This window comes from Lutra lutra, chromosome 18 (genome assembly GCF_902655055.1).
Source record: "Lutra lutra chromosome 18, mLutLut1.2, whole genome shotgun sequence".
Classification (NCBI taxonomy): Eukaryota; Metazoa; Chordata; class Mammalia; order Carnivora; family Mustelidae; genus Lutra; species Lutra lutra.
Genome location: NC_062295.1, coordinates 20,820,627 through 20,839,367, shown reverse-complemented (window position 1 = coordinate 20,839,367; position 18,741 = coordinate 20,820,627). Strand labels below are relative to the sequence as shown.

General features: G+C 46.1%; 1 protein-coding gene across 1 annotated transcript in view; it reads right to left on the bottom strand.

Moving 5' to 3' along the window:
* Window positions 1-14,458: 14,458 nt before the first annotated feature.
* Window positions 14,459-18,741, bottom strand: part of HS3ST4 (heparan sulfate-glucosamine 3-sulfotransferase 4) — a 391,771-nt gene continuing 387,488 nt past the window's right edge. The window contains exon 2 of the mRNA XM_047714407.1: window positions 14,459-16,888. Coding sequence (XP_047570363.1) covers window positions 16,252-16,888 — 637 coding nt within the window. The 3' untranslated portion in view covers window positions 14,459-16,251. The remainder of the gene's footprint in view (window positions 16,889-18,741) is intronic.

Here is an 18,741-nt window from a genome sequence, read left to right as displayed (position 1 = left end):
CCCACATCCTATTTCTCCCTCTCCTCCCTCTGCTCCTGCCCCCACCCTCCCACACCCCATTCATTCTCTCTCTCTAATAATTAAATAAATACAATCTTAAAAAAAGAAAGAAAGAGGGGTACCTGGGAGGCTCAGTTATTAAGGGTCTGTCTTCTGATCTGGTCATGATCCCAGGGTCCTGGGATCAAGCCCTGCATCGGGCTCCCTGCTCAGCAGGAAGTCTGCTTCTCCCTCTCCCACTCCCCCTGCTTGTGTTCCATCTCTCCCTCTCTCTCTGTCAAATAAACAAATAAAACCTTGAAAGAAAGGAAGGAAAGGAGGAAGGGGGCTGTTGGGAGGGAGGGAGGAAGGAAGGAAAAAGGAAAAGAGGGCAGGGTCCATGTTTGTCTGAGGTCAATTCTTCCCTGTTAATGTAGGTTTGATATACCCGTGGCTGATCCCATGATTCTAGTTAACATCATGAGGCCATAATGATATCCCCAGATACTGTCCACTCATTGATGCATTGTCTTTCTTGTCCTGTGGACCCCAAGGGACTTATAAATTAGAATACCTTACTATGCAAAAAAAATTAGGCAAAATTACAGAGTGCCTCAAGGTCAACCATGACAACCAGATGCTTGGAGGTAGACAGTCAGTTACACGGCTGCACGATTCTCCAGATCAACAAGGCCAACCAAGTACCAGGCTCCTTTCATCAGTCCTGCTTGACCTCCTCAGCGCTGGCTGTGTTTGTTGACTTGTGGTCACAACGTGGCTGCCACAGTTCTGAATCGGTCCTCCTTTCCGCACAGCATTCAGAAGTAGGAAAAATGGATTCCTATCCTCTTATCATTGGCCACTTTTTTTTTTTTTTTTTTTGATCCTTACAGATTATGTTTCTCAAGAGCCTTGGGCTGAGCACTGCTCAGACCCCACTGACCTTTAGAGGGTCGCAAGTCTCCTGGCAGTGGGGAATTAAATGAGCATAAATTGCTTACACTGGTCACGGTTCATTCCCTGGGGTTGACAAATAGGTCCATTTTCTATGAACATACTGCCACTTCTTATCAGAATATAAGCAGAGTTCTGTTAGGAAGGAAAGGGGGAATAGATAGGCTCTTAACAGCGTCTGTCGTAGGAATTATGGCCACTAGTGATATAGGTGTGGGAGCCAGCATATGACTTGTTAGATCCATGAGAATGAATGAAACCATCCAGAAGATCCACAGAATGAGAAACAGACCAAGCAACGTCCCACATTGATTACAATTATAAAAGAGAGAGAGGAGAGAGAGAGAGAGAGAAAGAGAGAAAGGAGGAGGAGTCTGAAAAGCAGGGCTAGGGAGAGATCAAAGGCGGACATAGAATCAGAGAGAAACACAATATGGAAGATGAAGCAGGAGGGCTTCACGGAGGAGGGTGGTGACCAACAGAGTGAAGGGCTAATCAGAGACCAAGTTGGTGACGGCTGCAGATGGCCTCTGTATCTGATGACTGCAGCAGAACTGCTGACCTCAGCAAGCCCTTCTTAGACTTACAGGAGCCAATGCCAGGATGCAGCGGTGTAAGAAGAGGACAGTAATTGGGAGAATATAGAGAAGGTTGAATCTACTTCCTAAAACTTGAGCTATGAAGGTGTGGGGATGGGGGTGATTTGGGCGTTGTATGATATGTTCACAGGCGAGACAAAGTTTTTTCCCCTTAAATTAATATTGGGATGATCAGCATTGGACTGACGTTAAAGACAGTGAAGAGGGGGAAATAAATGAATAAAACACAGGATCCAAGAAGCTAAGAGTTAGGGAACCTAGGCAAATATAGGAACTCATGAGACATGAGTGGAAGAATGAGGGATTCATATCATAGTGAGCAATTTTTTTATAGGCTGTTTATTCTTTTTTTATTCTATTTTTTCAGTGTTCCAAGATTCATTGTTTATGCACCACACCCCGTGCTCCATGCAATACGTGCCCTCCTTAATACCCACCACCAGGCACTCCTAATCCCCTCCCCACCTCCCCTCCAAAACCCTCAAATTGTTTCTCGGAGTCCACAGTTGCTCATGGTTCATCTCCCCCTCCGATTTCCCCCAGCCCACTTGGGCCGTTCTTCACCCAATGTCCTTTGTTATTGCTTACGCTCTGCAAGTAAGTGAAACCATGTGATAGTTGACTCTCTCTGCTTGACTTATTTCACTCAGCATAATCTCCTCCAGTCCCGTCCATGTCGATACAAAAGTTGGGTATTCATCCTTTCTGATGGAGGCATAATACTCCATTGTATATATGGACCACATCTTCCTTATCCATTCGTCTGTTGAAGGGCATCTTGGCTCTTTTCACAGTTTGGCGACTGTGGCCATTGCTGCTGTGAACACTGGGGTACAGATGGCCCTTCTTTTCCCTACCTCTGTATCGTTGGGGTAAATATCCAGTAGTGCAATTGCAGGGTCATAGGGAAGCTCTATTTTTAGTTTCTTGAGGAATCTCCACACTGTTTTCCACTGTGGCTGCACCAACTTGCATTCCCACCAACAGTGGAAGAGGGTTCCCCTTTCTCCACATCCCCTCCAACACATGTTGTTTACTGTCTTGTTAATTTTGGCCATTCCATCTGGTGTAAGGTGGTTTCTCAATGTGGTTTCGATTTGAAATTCCCTGATGGCTAGTGATGATGAACATTTTTTCATGTGTCTGTTAGCCATTTATATGTCTTCTTTGGAGAAGTGTCTGTTCATGTCTTCTGCACATTTTTTGATGTGATTATCTGCTTTCTGGCTATTGAGTTTGAGGACCTGTTTATAGATCTTGGAGATCAGCCCTTTGTCTGTAATGTCACTTGGGAATATCTTCTCCCATTCCGTGGATTGCCTCTTTGTTTTGTTGACTGTTTCCTTTGCTGTGAAGAAGCTTTTGATCTTGATGAAGTCCCAAGAGTTCATTTTCGCTTTTGTTTCCTTTGCCTTTGGAGACGTGTCTTGAAAGAACTTGCTGTGGCCGATGTTAAAGACGCCTATGTTCTCCTCTAGGATTTTGATAGATTCCTGCCTCGTGTTGAGGTCTTTCATCCATTTCGAGTTTATCTTTGTGAATGGTGTGAGAGAATGGTCGAGTTTCATTCTTCTATACATAGCTGTCCAATTTTCCCAGCACCATCTATTGAAGAGACTGTCTTTTTTCCACTGGATATTTTTTCCTGCTTTATTGAAGATTATTTGACCACAGAGTTGCGGGTCCATATCTGGGCTCTCTACTCTGTTCCACTGGTCTATGTGTCTGTTTTTGTGCCAGTACCATGCTGTCTTGGAGATCACAGCTTGGTAGTAAAGCTTGAAGTCAGGCGATGAGATGCCCCCAGCTTTGTTTTTCCTTTTAAACATTTCCTTAGTGATTCAAGGTCTTTTCTAGTTCCATACACATTTTAGGATTTTGTTCTGCACTTTGAAAAATGTCAGTGACCTTTGATGGGGATGGCACTGAATGTATAGATTGCTCTGGGCAGCACAGACCTTTTAACAATGTTTATTCTTCGATCCATGAGCATGGAATATTCTTCCATCTTTTTGTGTCTTCAGTTTCTTTCACGAGTATTCAGATCCTTTACCTCTTTGGTTAGGTTTATTCCCAGGTATCTTGTGGTTCTTGGTGCTATAGTAAATGGAATTGATTCTCTAATTTCCCTTTCTGTATTTTCATTGTTAGTGTATAAGAAAGCCACTGGTTTTTGTGCATTGACTTTTGTATCCTGACACATAACTGCTGTATGAGTTCTAGTAGTTTGGGGGTGGAGTCCTGTGGGTTTTCCATATAAAGTACCATGTCATCTGCGAAGAGAGTTTGACTTCTTCAATTGCCAATCTGAAGACATTTATTTCTCTTTGTTGTCTGACTGCTGTTGCCAGGACTTCTAATACTATGTTGAACAACAGTGGCGAAAGTGGTTATTGCTGGCATGTTCCTGACCTCGGTGGGAGGGCTGTCAGCTTTTCCCAATTGAGGAGGATATTCGCTGTGGGTTTTTCATAGAAGGATTTTACAAAGTTGAGAAATGTTCCCTCTATCCCTATACACTGAAGAGTTTTAATCAGGAACAGATGCTGGATTTTGTCAAATGCTTTTCTGCATCAACGGAGAGGACCATGTAGTTCTTCTCTCTTCTCCTATTGATTGGTTCTATCACATTGATTGATTTGTGAATGTTGAAGCACCCTTGCAACCCAGGGATGAATCCCACCTGGTCATGGTGGATAATCTTTTTAATGCACTGTTGGATCCTATTAGCTAGGATCTTGTTGAGAATCTTGGCGTCCATATTTATCAGGGATATTGGTCTGAAATTCTCCTTTTTGATGGGGTCTTGGTCTGGTTTGGGGGTCAAGGTAATGCTGGCTTCATAGAAAGAGTGTGGAAGTTTCCCTTCTGCTTTTATTTTTTGAAACAGCTTCAGGAGAATAGGCATTATTTCTTTTATGAGTGTTTGGTAGAATTCCCCAGGGAATCCATCAGGTCCTGAACTCTGGTTTGGGGGAAGGTTTTGATCACTGCTTTAATCTCGTTGCTAGATATTGGTCAATTCAGGTTGACAGTTTCTTCCTGTTTCCGTCTTGGGCATTTATAGGTTTCCAGGAATACATCCATTTCATCTAGGTTGCTTCACTTATTGCCATATAATTGTTGATAATAATTTCTGATGATTGTTTCTATTTCCTTGGTGTTCTCTCCCCTTTCATTCATAATTTTATTAATTCGGGTCCTCTCTCTTTTCTTTTGGATTCATTTGTCCAATGGTTTATCGATCTTATTAATCCCTTCAAAGAACCAGCTTCTAGTTTCGTTGACATGTTCTACTATAGCTCTAGTTTCTAACTCATTGATCTCTGCTCTGATTTTAATTATTTCCCTTCTTTTTTTTTTTAAAGATTTTATTTATTTATTTGACAGAAATCACAAGTAGGCAGAGAGGCAGGCAGAGAGAGAGGAGGAAGCAGGCTCCCTGCTGAGCAGAAAGCCCAATGTGGGGCTCGAACCCAGGACCTGGGATCATGACCTGAGCCGAAGGCAGCGGCTTAACCCACTGAGCCACCCAGGCGCCCCTAATTATTTCCCTTCTTGTGCATGGGGTTAATTTGTTGTTGATTTTAAGGTGTAGAGAGAGTTGGTGATTTTTCTATTTTTTTTTTTGAGTGAGGCTTGGGTGACCATGTATTTCCCTCTTAGGACTGCCTTTTCAGTATCCCATAGCTTTGGGACCAAAGCGTCTTCATTCTCATTGGTTTCCATGAATTGTTTAAGTTCTTTGATTTCCTGGTTGATCTAAACATTCTTAAGCAGGATGGTCCTTAGCTTCCAAGTGTTTGAATTTCTTCCAAACTTTTTCTTATGGTTAAATTCCAGTTGCAAAGCATTGTGGTCTGAGAATATGCAGGGAATAATCTCAACCTTTTGGTATTGGTTGAGCCCTGATTTGTGACCCAGTATGTGATCTATTCTGGAGAAGGTTCCATGTGCCCTTGAGAATGAGTATTCTGTTGTTTTAGGGTGGCGTGTTCTGTATATAGCTAAAGGTCCACCTGGTCCAATATGTCATTTAAAGTTCTTGTTCCTTTGTTGATTTTCTGCTTCGATGATCTGTCTGTTGCTGAGAGTGGCGTATTAAGATCCCCTACAATTGATGTATTCATATCAATATGACTCTTTATTTTGATTAACAGTTGATTTACATAGTTGGTGTTCCTATGTTGGGGGCATAAATATTTACAATTGCTAGATCTTCTTGGTGGATGGACCCTTTAAGAATGATGTAGTGTCCTTCTATATCTCTGACTACAGCCCTTAGCTTAAAATCTAATTTGTCTGATATGAGAATCGCTACCCCAGCTTTCTTTTGAGACCCATTGGCATGAACAATGCTTCTCCATCCCTTCAGTTTCAGTCTGGATGTATCTTTAGGTTCCAAATGCGTCTCTTGTAGACAGCGTGTGGATGGGTCCTGTTGTTTTATCCAGTCTGCAACCTGTGCTTTTTTATGGGACCATTTAGGCCATTCATGTTGAGAGTGATTATTGAAGGATAAGATTTTATTGTCATCGTGTTGTCTGTGAAGTCCTTGTTTCTATAGGTTGTCTCTGTAAATTTCTGTTCTATGTCACTCTTGAGTTCTTTCTTCTTTTATAGAACTCCCCCTTAATATTTCTTGTAGTGCCAGCTTGGGGGTCATATAATCTTTTAAACTTTGCCAGTCTTGGAAGCTCTTTATCTCTCCATCCATTCTGAAAGTCAGCCTTGCTGGACAAAGTATTCTTGGCTACATGTTCTTTTCATTTAGTGTCCTGAATATGTCTTGCAAGCCCTTTCTGGCTTGCCAGCTTTCTGTGGACAGGTCTGACATTATTCTGATGGTCCTCCATCTGTACGTAAGGAATCTCTTCCTCCTAGCTGCCTTTAAGACTCTCTGAAATCAGGGGGCGCCTGGGTGGCTCAGTGGGTTAAAGCCTCTGTCTTTGGCTCATATCATGATTCTAGGGTCCTGGGATTGAGCCCTGCATCAGGCTCTCTGCTCAACGGGGAGCCTGCTTCTTCCTCTCTCTCTGTCTGCTGCTCTGCCTACTTGTGATCTTTGTCTGTCAAATAAATAAACAAATAACATCTTAAAAAAAAAAAAAGACTCTCTGAAATCAGGACTCACGAATTTCACAATCACATGCCTGGATATCTTTCTACCCTCATTGAGCTTGGGGAGTGTCCTCTCTGCCTCTATGACATATACCCTGGTTCCATTCCCCATATTAGGGAAATTCTTTTCTAGGATTTGTTCAACTATATCTTCTAGTCCTCTCTCTCTCTCCACCCCGCTCAGGGATCCCAATAATTCTGACACTGGAACGTTTTATGGCATTATTTATTTCCCTAATTATGTTTTCATCTCTTCTGAGATGTTTGTTCCAGGCCTCCTCTTGATCCTTATTTTCTATCAGTTTATCTTCTAGATCACTAATTTGACTTTCTGCCTCATTTACCCTAGCTGTTAGAGTATTTGGATTAGATTGGATCTCACTGATAGCATTTTTAAGTTCTGCCAGATCAGCTCTCACTTCCATCCTTAGACATTCTCTGTTGCTACCTAATGGTCTTCTCCAACCTAGCCATTGCCTGGATAATTGTTACCCTGAATTCCATTTCCACCATATTGTTTATGTCCATATCCAATAGTTCTGTGGCAGAGGTCACAGTCTCTGGATTTTTTCTCTGTTGGGTGTTCCTCCTCCTAGTCATTTTGGTGAGAGGTGGTTGAAGGGATGTGTGGCTGAATTTATCAACCATGATCCAGTCAGGATGCACCCTGGAAAGTTTCGGAGCAATTGGAAGTCACCCCCAAAAAGAAAAGAGAGAGAGAAAAAGAGAAAACAAAAAAACCCAGCCAAAATTAGCCCCCAAAGTAAGATTTATAAGGTACGAAAACAAACAAAAAGACTGACAAAAGTAAAAAAGAAAAAGAAAAAGGAAAAGAAAAACCCTGTCCAAACGAAACCCAAGAATAAGATTTATATAGCACAAAAACAAATACACAGAAACACTGATAGAAGACTGAGATGGGAAGGTGGTTATAAACCCTCGATGTGGGCGAGGAAGGTTATTTTAGTTCTTCTTGGGTGTATCTTGTTATCCTTGTTGAAGGATTCAACTTCCAGAGATACAGGGAAATTAAAACTAGTTTATATATAGAGGTAGTATTGAATAGGAAAAAAGGACTACCTTGAAGCTTATATCTATTTATGAATAAATAGCAAGAAAAAGAAAGGTATATGTATGAAAAAAGTTCAAGTTAAAAAGTTATTATGGAATATGTTGTATTAAGCATATACTTGTAATGGTAAGTAGGTTAAAAAATAAAAGAAGATTTGTGAAAATGAATTAAAAAAAAAGAAAAGTTGTATCTGTGAAATATACAGGTTTGGGGCAATAGTGGGAGCTTAATATATTGTTTTCCCCTGATGTTGGGGTTTTACAGTTTTATGGGGACCCTGTGGTTGTTGTCGTCTTGTTCTTTTGGCTTGTCTTCTGGGGGAGGGGCCTGCCGTGTTGTTTTTCGGTCAGTCTTGCTTGGACTGAGTCGTTCTGCCCCCTGTCAAGGGGCTGGGCTCTGTGGAAACGGGATTTTCAGGCTTTTGTTCTTTGGAGGTTTTTGATTTGGGGAGGCTTTTTGACCTTTTCAGAGGGTCAGAGCAAAGCAAACTGTCGGCACCCGGACCTCTGCCCCAGAGAGAAGCCCCAGTCTGCTCCCCTCTGAATGGTCCAGAGCACACAGACTCCTCTGCAGACTCTGCTGAACACGGCAGCCTCCCATAGGCAGTGCACACCCCCAGCCACCATCTCAGTGGTTGCCCGAGTCCCCTGCTTGGCTCTGCACCCCCTGTGCCACTAAAACCGTGAGCCCATGCCGGGTGCACTCAGCCCCGGTGGCAGCGCAGGCCACGGAAAGCTGCGGGACCCAGGGACCGATGACTGGAGCCCCTGCCAGGCTCTCTCATGTGTGGGTGGGCGCTGGCTGTGTCTACCCTGGGACCCTGGGCCTGGGTCCATGCCTGTGGCTGTCTGATCCCACCACTTGCCCCTTAAGACCTTTTGTTCTTTTTGAGTGCTGTTAACCAGTCACCAAGCTAATGCTGGTCCCCAAGCACAGGGCACTTTCGTATTGGGGTATTGTTTCCAATGGGTCACTTCTGGTGGCTCCCTCCCCCTTCTGTTTATCCTCCAATATCAGTCCAGGCACTCCCATTCCAGATCATCAGTGATCTTCTGCCCCCGCAGAGATCCAGAAGTATGTAATCTTACATCTCAGGCTGATTTCATGGGTGTTCAGAGTGTTCTGGGTGACATTTAGCTCAATTCAGGGGACCGGTTGAAACAGGGTCTCCTACTCCTCTGCCATCTTCTACATTGAGCGATTTTTAAAATTTATAATAATGGTAATAATAGTAAGTAAGCCCACTGAGCTCTTTCTTTGCTGCTCCCACTAGCCCTCAAACTGTCCCTGGACGTAGGTGCTATCACTGTCTTCACCCGAGGAAGGAAGGAATGCAAGTCCAGTGAGAGGCAGAGAGAGAGAGAGAGAGCGAGAGAGAGCACTTGACTTTCTTCGGAAAGCCACCTTCCCTGGCCACAAGAACAACGTGGGTGGGAGGAGACTGTGGGGAGGGCGCAGAGCTTGGAAGAAGTGAAGTCTCTGAAACAAATCCAAGGGGCCTGGGAAAAAGAGATGCCTGGGGACACATGAAAGGAATGAATAGCAGAGCTGAGGGCCTCGGTGAACTTAGAAACCAGGAATTTATAGAGAACCCAATCTGTGTTCTCTGCTGAGAGCAGCAGAGAAGAATAAATGGCTGGTGGGGTTCCTCCTGGCTCGGAGACTGGTCTGTGAGCCTCTGATTTAGACCCAGCCCTGCAATGTACTGCCTATGGTGTAAACAGTTCCCGTTCTATTTTTGTGCCTTTCCCCACCCTCTGCAGGATGGCCAGGCTAATGAAAGCCCTTATTTCCAAAGCCCAGCCATGCCCCCGCCCAGCATTCCCAGGAGCCTATCCTGTCCCCCGGGACCCTGGATAAGCACTCCCACTGCGATGAAAATGAAGCAATCTTTTCTTCCGCCAATGATGGAAAAGCTCCATCAGAAAGTCTTGCCTTGGATCTCAGAAAGCCACAGTGGAATCTGCAGCCATCATCTTGCTTCTTGGGATAGAAGGAACCAAAGTGACCACTGAAGATCGCTTGTCTGGTGAGTTAAGGGGAAAGAACACACACCCTTTGGTTTTTCTTGATACCATGTATGGCAGTTTTGTTTGTTTATTATCCCAAGGCTGTTCCCATGATCTCCTAGAGACAAAGTGGTGACAAATGCTCAGACCCTAAAGACACGTATATTTAGGGGGAAACAACCTTTATTACAGAGATGTTGGTGTCATTGAGTTGCAAGCAAAGAGGTGGAAGAGATGGGAATTGGGGCTGCTTGAAATTGTTTGTGGGGGGGAGACCCGGTCCCTCCATCCAGTGCAGAGCTGAGTGAAGGCTGAAGGCTGTGGTGTCCTGTTCCAGCTTTGCCTCTGTGTACCCTCTATGGGGGCAGGCAGGACCGGAAGTCACAGGCTCTCAACCTTTTGAGAACCACAGCTGGTCATTTTCCTCATCTGGTTCCAGCTGAATCCGGCAATTCCAGCTCATTTCATTCCCCCTTTCCCAAGCGATTTTGTGTGTTTCTTCCAAGTAGGGAGAGGTTAAAAAAAAAAAAGAAGTTAGAAATGTTCAAAAGCTTATTATCAACTCTTCTCTCAAGTTGAGGCTTAAGAATGGGAAGTGTTAACCCAGCGAGCTCTATGTGTCCCCATCCAGTCCTCCTGAAGCCCCACAGATATGACCAGGACAGGGAGGTAGGGGTCCACTCAGAGCCAGAACGATGCTGTGACGGAGATCCTTCTAAGCCTCAAACACAATAGACTCTTCTAGCTCTGGTCTGCTCATGGCCACAAGGAGGACCTCCCAACTGGTCTTTAGGTTTCTATTTCAAAAGCATCCTTTTCCAATGGTCCAGAATGATGAATGGGATCTGAGCTATTCAGAAGGACTTTCCCCGGGCTTAGACACAAGATGATGAAAATACCTGTTGAAACCATGTTAATTGGGGTGATTCAGGGCAGGCTGTCCTGGCACCTGTCTCTCCTACCATCCCCAGCGTGGCAACCTGCCTTGTGGTTTTATTTCCATTGTTACATTGCTGTGGAACTTTGGGAAACTCCCTCAAATTCCCAAACCTCCAGAGTCCCCAGCTATAAAATACGGGGTTAAGATTTGTTGATTGCCCCTGACCTAGATGACAAGTCGACGTCCTCATCTGTGCCGATCTAAGATATGTGAGTGTACGTGTGTGTTTTCATATGAACTATTACCGACTTCAGCAAATTTTCAGAAAAGTGGGATTTCTATTGGTTTGGTGTTCCCTTCTTTATCTATGAGTCAACAAGTAGCGGACAGCTAAGGGAAGAAGGTCATCCTTTGACCTTGGTCTGAGACGATGCTAAGGGAGACCTAGGTGGGAGCAAGGGCTGTGTCTGGAAGAATTTATGTTCCTTATTAAGTAGCTTGGCTGTGGTCAGCCTGCCTTCTGGGAAAAGATGAGCCTTGATAGCAAAGTCCTTCAGATACACTCCATCCCCCCACCCCCACCAAATCCCTAACAACCTTCTTAATACAATCTTGTATTTATCTTTTGTTAGTGCCTAGCTCTTTGTGCTTTAGCATAAATCTGGAGCATAAGAATAATCTTGTGATTTGGGATGAGGGAAAATGCTACCCATGTGGTCTTTAATGCCTTTAGCATATAGCAGTTCTTCTTTTCCCTCGGTCAGTTACCCCTGCCCCAATGTCATGCTTCCAAAGCACCCCGAGCATCCTCTCTCGTAACAGTGGAAATCTTCTCTGTACACATTTCTCGTGTGACCATCTTCCCCACCAGGCTGGGAGCCCTGTCAAGGCAGCTTCTCTCTCTCTCTCTTCTCTTTCAGTTGCCACTTGGTTGTCTATGCATTTATTTGTGGAATAAAAGTCAGAATGAAACACGATGAACTCTAGAGCAGTGCTATATCCATCCCTGTACCCAGGGACACTGGAGAGTCTGGTCCACCAGCCACCAGTGGGCCCACATTTCGTGTATTTCCTCGGCCTTTACTTCCTGCCGGATGACTGATGACATCCTTTGATTACCTTGTCACATAGGGTATTTTCACAATTCAAAAAAGTGAGTTCATGTAGCTCATGTTTGTCAATGATACTTTCTCACCCGCGGGACAAGCTGATCTTATGAACTCATCTCTCCTCACGCCAGTTTGTTACATGAAAGCCTGAGGAGATCCCCCAACCCAACTTTATTTCCAAAAACATTTGAGAACAGGCACCTGCCCCAGTTTTCCACCTTCTTTGTGTTCCATGTAAACTTGCGGGAGACAGAGCTCTGGGCACAGCATTCGTAGCCCGGAGGCTTGAAAACGTCACTCCCATTTTCATCTCAAGAGGATCTGGTGGACCTTGTTGCATCTAAAAGAACCTTGAATGTGGAACAAGGGAAAGGCCACAGTGAGAACTTGTCTGTGTATGGGGTTAGGGGAGGGTCCTGACCAGCAGGTGTAGGTTTGCCTCTGTATGCCCAAAATCCTGCCAGTCTTGTGCTATGGAGCTCTTTTCTTCTGGTTTGAGCTTCCAGCATCGTTGCTGCCTCATATTCCTTTTCAAGGTTTTATTTATTTGTGAGAGAGAGAGAGAGAGAGAGAGAACACAGCAGGGGGAGAAGCAGAGGGAGAAGCAGCTCCCCACGGAGCAAGGAGCCCGATGCAGGACTCGATCCCATGACCCTGAGATCACGACTTGAGCTGAAGGCAGATGTTTACCGACTGAGCCACCCAGACATCCCATGGTTCATATTCTCTTAACGTTCTCATAATTGCCCAATCTTGGAACACTATAAAAGTGTATTGTTATGAAAGGGGTATTGAGAACCTCCTCCCTTCTCCTCCTCTTCCTCTTTCTTCAGGATCACCTTCTTCATCACCATCATCATCACTATCCATTGTGTCATTCAAGCCCTTCATTCTTTTCAAAGATTTTATTTATTTATTTGACAGAGATCACAAGTAGGCAGAGAGGCAGGCAGAGAGAGAGGAGGAAGCAGGCTCCCCGCTGAACAGAGAGCCCGATGCGGGACTCGATCCCAGGACCCTGGGATCATGACCTGAGCCGAAGGCAGAGGCTTAACCCACTGAGCCACCCAGGCGCCCCCCCCCCTTCATTCTTTTCAAATACCCTCCATCCACCCATTCATTTTGATCATCAAAGAAACTCTGGTCAGTGGGGTAGGGACTAAGGTTTAGACAGCCAATGACACTTGTCCAAGACACACAGAGAGACAAGGACAGACCCCAGCCACCTCTCTGACAGCAGTGAGGCAGAAATTTTCTTTAGGGAATAACGGGGCCGAGGGTGGTCAGACGGGAAGGCACAGTAAAGGTAAGAAATGGGATGAAACTGAAGTCATGGTTTTCATATACAGTCGAAAGGAAGATAAACGAGGCTACCGCGTGCTTTTGCTATTATTGCTGTTGTGCTCTGAGCTGGTAGGTCTAAGTGGCGAGGCCAAGGCTTTCATACGTTTCGGGTGCAGAATAATACTGGCCAGAAGCGATGAATACGGGAGCACTGACAGCTGCACAATTGGGAGGAATGAATTCTCCTTTTCTCATCTCTGAACCACACGCAGCAGCCTTTCCAGAGCTGTGAATCATCCATTCGAGGGAAAAGAGGGAAATAGAAAATTAATTTATGCTTTGCTAATTGAAATCAAATACAAAACTCAATCTCCTGTGAGTTGCAATGCTCACGTTTAAATAGGGCGGAGGTTATTATTAACCTGACTCTCTTTTAGCGGGTTGACTTAGCTTTTCTGGATAGGAAATAATTCCTTTGTCAAGTTCACCCACTGAAGGGGACACGGTTTACCGGCTCACTCTGAGCCACAAGGATCGAGCCAGAGTAGACACGGCAGGAAATGGACCGTAAGCATGTCAAGTTTGCATTTCTTTCCCAAACCATGAGCTCTCAACCATATAGCCATACAGACCCTTAAGATAAAAGCCGTCAAGCTCTCGAGGCTTCGGCCTCTGCCTGATTTCTCTGGAGAATTTAAGCCTGCTGCTAGATGCGAGATTTTATATACTTTAAGGGGAGCGGGGAGGTTTCCCGTTTTATTTTCCAGGGGAGCATGGCCTATTAAGTCCGCTCACCCTATTAAAAATGGATTTGCTTCTCGTATTTACTTGAAGACCCGGAATTACTAGGCTTCTTTTTAAACAGCACTTAAGGTGTTGATGTTCTGGGTTTACGGGGATGGAGAGAGCCAGGGAGATGGAAAGCGCAAAGTGAGTGTAATTGAGGGGCTGAGTCCGTGTGCGTCCACCCAGGTTAGAAGAGATGAGGGTAAGGCTAGGCTGGTGTAATGGTCCTTCTTAGCTGGTGGAAAAATATCTTTAAAGCCTTCTTAGAACCAGATGCTTCTTTGACTATGTCGTGAGATCACCCCTTACCTAGTTCCCACTGAACTCTGCCCCCACAAAAAAAGAGACCACGTTTGTCCCAGGAAGCCGTGACACTCTGGGGGCCACTTCTCTTGGGAGTAATCCCCACAAAGGCACACAAGGAGGGCAAGACCGAGAATGCTAGGGCAAAGAAAGAAACAACAAGACCTGCTTCTAGCTGTTCTCAATCCCAGCTCCCATAAGAATATTTCTGAAAGGACAGGTGCCTCAGCTCTGTCCCGGAGCTCTTGATTCCACAAGAAGTGTGGTCAGGAGCGATGGTCAGGAAGCTGTAGCCTGAGAAACCCCACAGCTTCCCCTGAGGGGAAGGAGGCCCACCCTTTGCTCATACAACAAGGCCCACATCAGCCCACAGAACTCTGTTCTGAACCAGCATGCCCGGTCTTCCTTCAGAAGAGATGGGTTCGTGTGTGCCTGTGTGTGTATCTGTGTCTTCTTTTGCTTCGGTGGTGAAGGTATATTCGTTGCCTTCGGTTCAAAGACCACTTTCTTACCTGACAAAAAATTATCTGGAAGGTTGTTTCTGAGTCTAGTGTACCCGTCCACCGCTTGCTGGGATTAGTTAAGAGAAAGCTGCACTCCTTAGAGTCACTTCCTTTGTGCTGTTTGGAAGAATTATCTGGCTGTGCAGATAGAATTCCCCTGGAAGATTCTCTAATCTGGGGCTTTCTGGCCACCCGGGGAGGAGAAGGGATCATCCCAGAATGTGAGGGTGGGGCGGGGGTCGGAGGTGACCAATACAAACACACCATCAAAGCCCATCAGTCAGGTTTGCATTAAGCTTTATAACAACACAGTTTTCATTTAGCGGGAGAAATGAGTTTAATAACAGGTGAACGGACTTAGCTCCCCCCACTCATACATATTTCCAAATTTACTAGAACAGTTCCTGGTTTTGGAGATCGGTGAACAAGCGCTTGGTGTCAAAGGCGGCCTTTTAATCAAATCAAAGTAATGGGAAGGGACACTTGGTTCAGCAGCCCTTAATGGGGGTGTCCGCAGACAGCCCTTGCCCTCCCCCGCATCCGCAGGCTGGATGTGAAGACCGGCCATGGATGGGGTCGACACTCTGTCACTGCCCCATTGTGCCATCTCTGAAGAGAGTAAGGGAAGCATCAGATGACCATGAGGGGGACACAGCGGGACAAACAAGATCCCCTGTTGGTTGTGTTGCTCAGGATTACCCATAACGGGAAGACATGCCAACTCTCTGGTCCTTGCACCTCTCAGGACTACAAGGGACAGAGCCCACCCCAAGAGCCTTCTCGGAGCTGTGGTGTTGAGGGTCGGCACATATGGAGACCTCCCATCGAAAGATCTGGCCTTCATTTTCACCCCCAGAAATAACATTTATCTCTACCAACCACAGGGCTCAGAACTCAAAGGCAATCATGTGGCCCTAGGGACAGGCACGTAGGCCTGATTCTATCATGAGGGTCTATGCCAAGCTTCACCACAGCCCAGGACCCTCCTTGGAGGGCTCTTCGAAGGCTTCTAAGGGTGTCAGCTTTTATCTTTGTGTTTTTTTTTGTTTTCTGGTGAGGACCGTGCATGCCTCTGCCTTCATAAGTGGAGGAGGAGGGACGTCAAAGGGTTGTGGGATGAGACCTTGAAGGAGGAGGCTAGAGACACCTCAGAGAAAAAGGACCTTGCTCCCTAGGAGTCCTGGAGCACTCAGCCACAAGTAGCATTCTGGAGACAGGCCAAAGCGAAGGTTTGTACAGAAGAGGGCTGTGCCAAAGGCAGGGCTAGGAATTGGGCTCCTACAGTGGCCAAAGTAGACCTTCCTTCTTTTCTTTTTTTTTTTTAATCACTTAAACATTCCTGGCATGGTCTCTGACCTTGATGGCTACTTATCCTGTCTTCAGAATTAGCAGAAGACAAGAATTAACCATGGCTCCTGGTGGCCATCTGGTCAACCAAATGCCGCTGCCCTAGTGCCTCCACGAGGATGCCATGGGATCCATCCCTTTGCCTAAGCCTATAGCATTGGAAGTGATCCCGGGTGGCCAAAGGGGGTGGGGATCTACTTGGCACTCCAGTGAGGCTGAGGTTACAGACCCCAGTGGGGGGATTTCAGGACTCAGGGCAAAAGCCTCCTTGACTACTTGCTAGCCTTCCCTCTGCTTCTCTAACCTCATTTGTCCCCCTCTTCCCGTTCCCACTGGAAATCTTGACCAGTCATTTGGTAAAACATCATGTTGAAGGGTTTGTAGAATTTCTGCAGTCTGTGGATCACATCGGGGTCGATGCGCGGATGAGTCCGACCTTTGCTCTTGCCTAAGCATCTTGGGGCACTGCTGTCCTCTGGCTTCTTTAGACAAGGGAACCCCTTGGTTTTGTTGAAATAGAAATGTTTTTCAGTCACGACACGCTTGAGGCCTAGAAAATCCTGGACTTTGGCCATCTCCCCGGCAGGGTCCACTATGAGTCGCTCTCCGCTGACAAAGAGGATTTGGGAGAGTGGGAAATACTGGAGCCAGTTTTCCAGGTGCAGAGCGTAGATCCCTATCCGAATGGCACTCCAGGAGGCGTCGATCAGCCCTAGGGTCCGGTTTTTGAAGGCCAGCACCTCGAAGGTGGGGATCTCGGGTTTCTTTGACAGCGTCTGGGTGTAGTCCGAGATGGCCCTGGTCACAGGGTTCCTCACCACCACGATCAGTTTGATGTCCTTGGCCATGGCATGGATGCGCTTGGGGGCCTCGTTGGTCACAAAGTAACTCGGCGTCTTCTCCATGGTTACCTGCCCGTCCAGAGTCTTAGGCATCACATTTCTGGAAGAGGGAGGGAAAGGAAAGAGAGCGGTCATTCCTATCCAGAACCGCTTTAACTGTTCACGCACAACGTGGGACAGAAAGAGCCTCGTGGGCAGCTACAAAAGAAAATTCACTGATAAATCCTAAGGATTCTTTCTAACTCTATGTCCCACTAAGGCTCTGATTACGGTATTATCAGGAAAGGCAGCAGAAGGCTTCTGCCTTCATTCTTGGGAACCTCGTACACCTGGGTTTCGATTGCTGCCCTGTCTTTCTAGTTACGTTCAATCGAAATATACTCTTAATTCCTCCATGTATTAGTTTGGTGTAATCTCTGAAGCAGGGGTAATGACAGTACTTACTTCACACTGTAGAATGAGGATTAAGGGAGATAACACTTCTAAAGCATTTAGCACAGAATTGGGCACGTGCAAGAGCTTAATAAGTCAAGGGTATTACTATTGTCGTAGCGGCTTCTGGAGAATGTTTGAGAGGCCCCAAAACTCAAAGATTATCTAGACCAGGGGTTGGCCAACTACTCCCTGCCTCTCTCTTTTTTTTTTTTTTGGTATGGCTTGCTGCTAAGACTGATTTTTAATCTCTAAACGGATGGGAAAAAAACCCAACATAATAACAACATTTTGTGATGCATGAAAATTATAAGAAATTCAAATTTCCATGCCCATAAATAAACCTTCCCTGGAACACAGCCACACTCCTTCCTTGATATACTGTCCCTGGTCGCTTCTGTGTGACAACAGCACAGCTGAGTAGTGGCAACAGGGGCTTGAAGACACACAGAAGCAAGTGTATTTACTCGCTGGCCCTTTAGGAAAACATATGCTGAGCCTTGACCTGGTCCAAAGGCCATCGCTGTGCAAATGAAGGAAAGAAGCCCAGAGACAGGAACCAGACAAGCTTCATGACCTGAACAAGTTCAATTGTCCCCCTATTCTCTTCTGTAAAATCCTAAAGCAAGTTCAGAACAAAACGACATACAGTGTGAACGCATCTAGCATGGGTCTGGTTCTAGAAATGGATTCTTCTTGGCCTTGCTCTGATAAGGAAAATCTGTGTTCTGAGGTGGCCGACCGATCCAGCAGGGGAATCCCAGTCCCGGCCGCAGGGCCACTGCAGACTTTCCCCTGCCCTGCTGGCCGCGGCCACAAGAGTGGCAGAGATGGAAGTAAAAATGTACACGATAGCCCCCTTGCTGGTGCTCGGGGCTCAGACCCTGAGAGATTACTCTCTTCTGGGCCCGCGAGCATGAAATAAACCTCCGGTCTTCTAAGGTCTCAGAGGCCGCTCCGGTTTTTTGTCCCGGATCAGGTCAGACTGGTTCCATAACATTTGGCTCCCTGACCGGGAAATCCAACCGCACTGGCCCATTGTTGCCACTGGTTTGGGGTCAATGACAATGATGGAACAAGGGGTCGTAACGGAAAAGGCATGGCCTGTCTTATCTTCGGGAGTCTCCCGCCTGGTCACCTCGGACAGGCCCTGATCCACTGTTTCTAGTGGACTCAAGGAGACTTGGCAGGGGAGGACCTGGTCCCGACGTCCCATTCCAGTAAGGCCTGGGGCCCCAGGACTGGTCAGACACACGCATCTGGGTGGGAGGGGAGACTGATCACCTCCAGGAGACCTCCAAGGTCTCACAGGCAGGACTTCCCAGGGAGGGAGGTCCCTCAGGTCAGAAACCCCTGAAAGGGAGGACAGAAAGGAACTTCTGAAAGGAATTCCACAGGTCAGGGCCTCCCGGGGGCGGTGGGGCAGGGTGGGGACTGTAATAACTTCGGTGTGACTACGTGAGGGAACGTGCAGTATGACCCGGCTTGTCAGAGGGGCTGATTCTGTGGCTCCACGGTCTT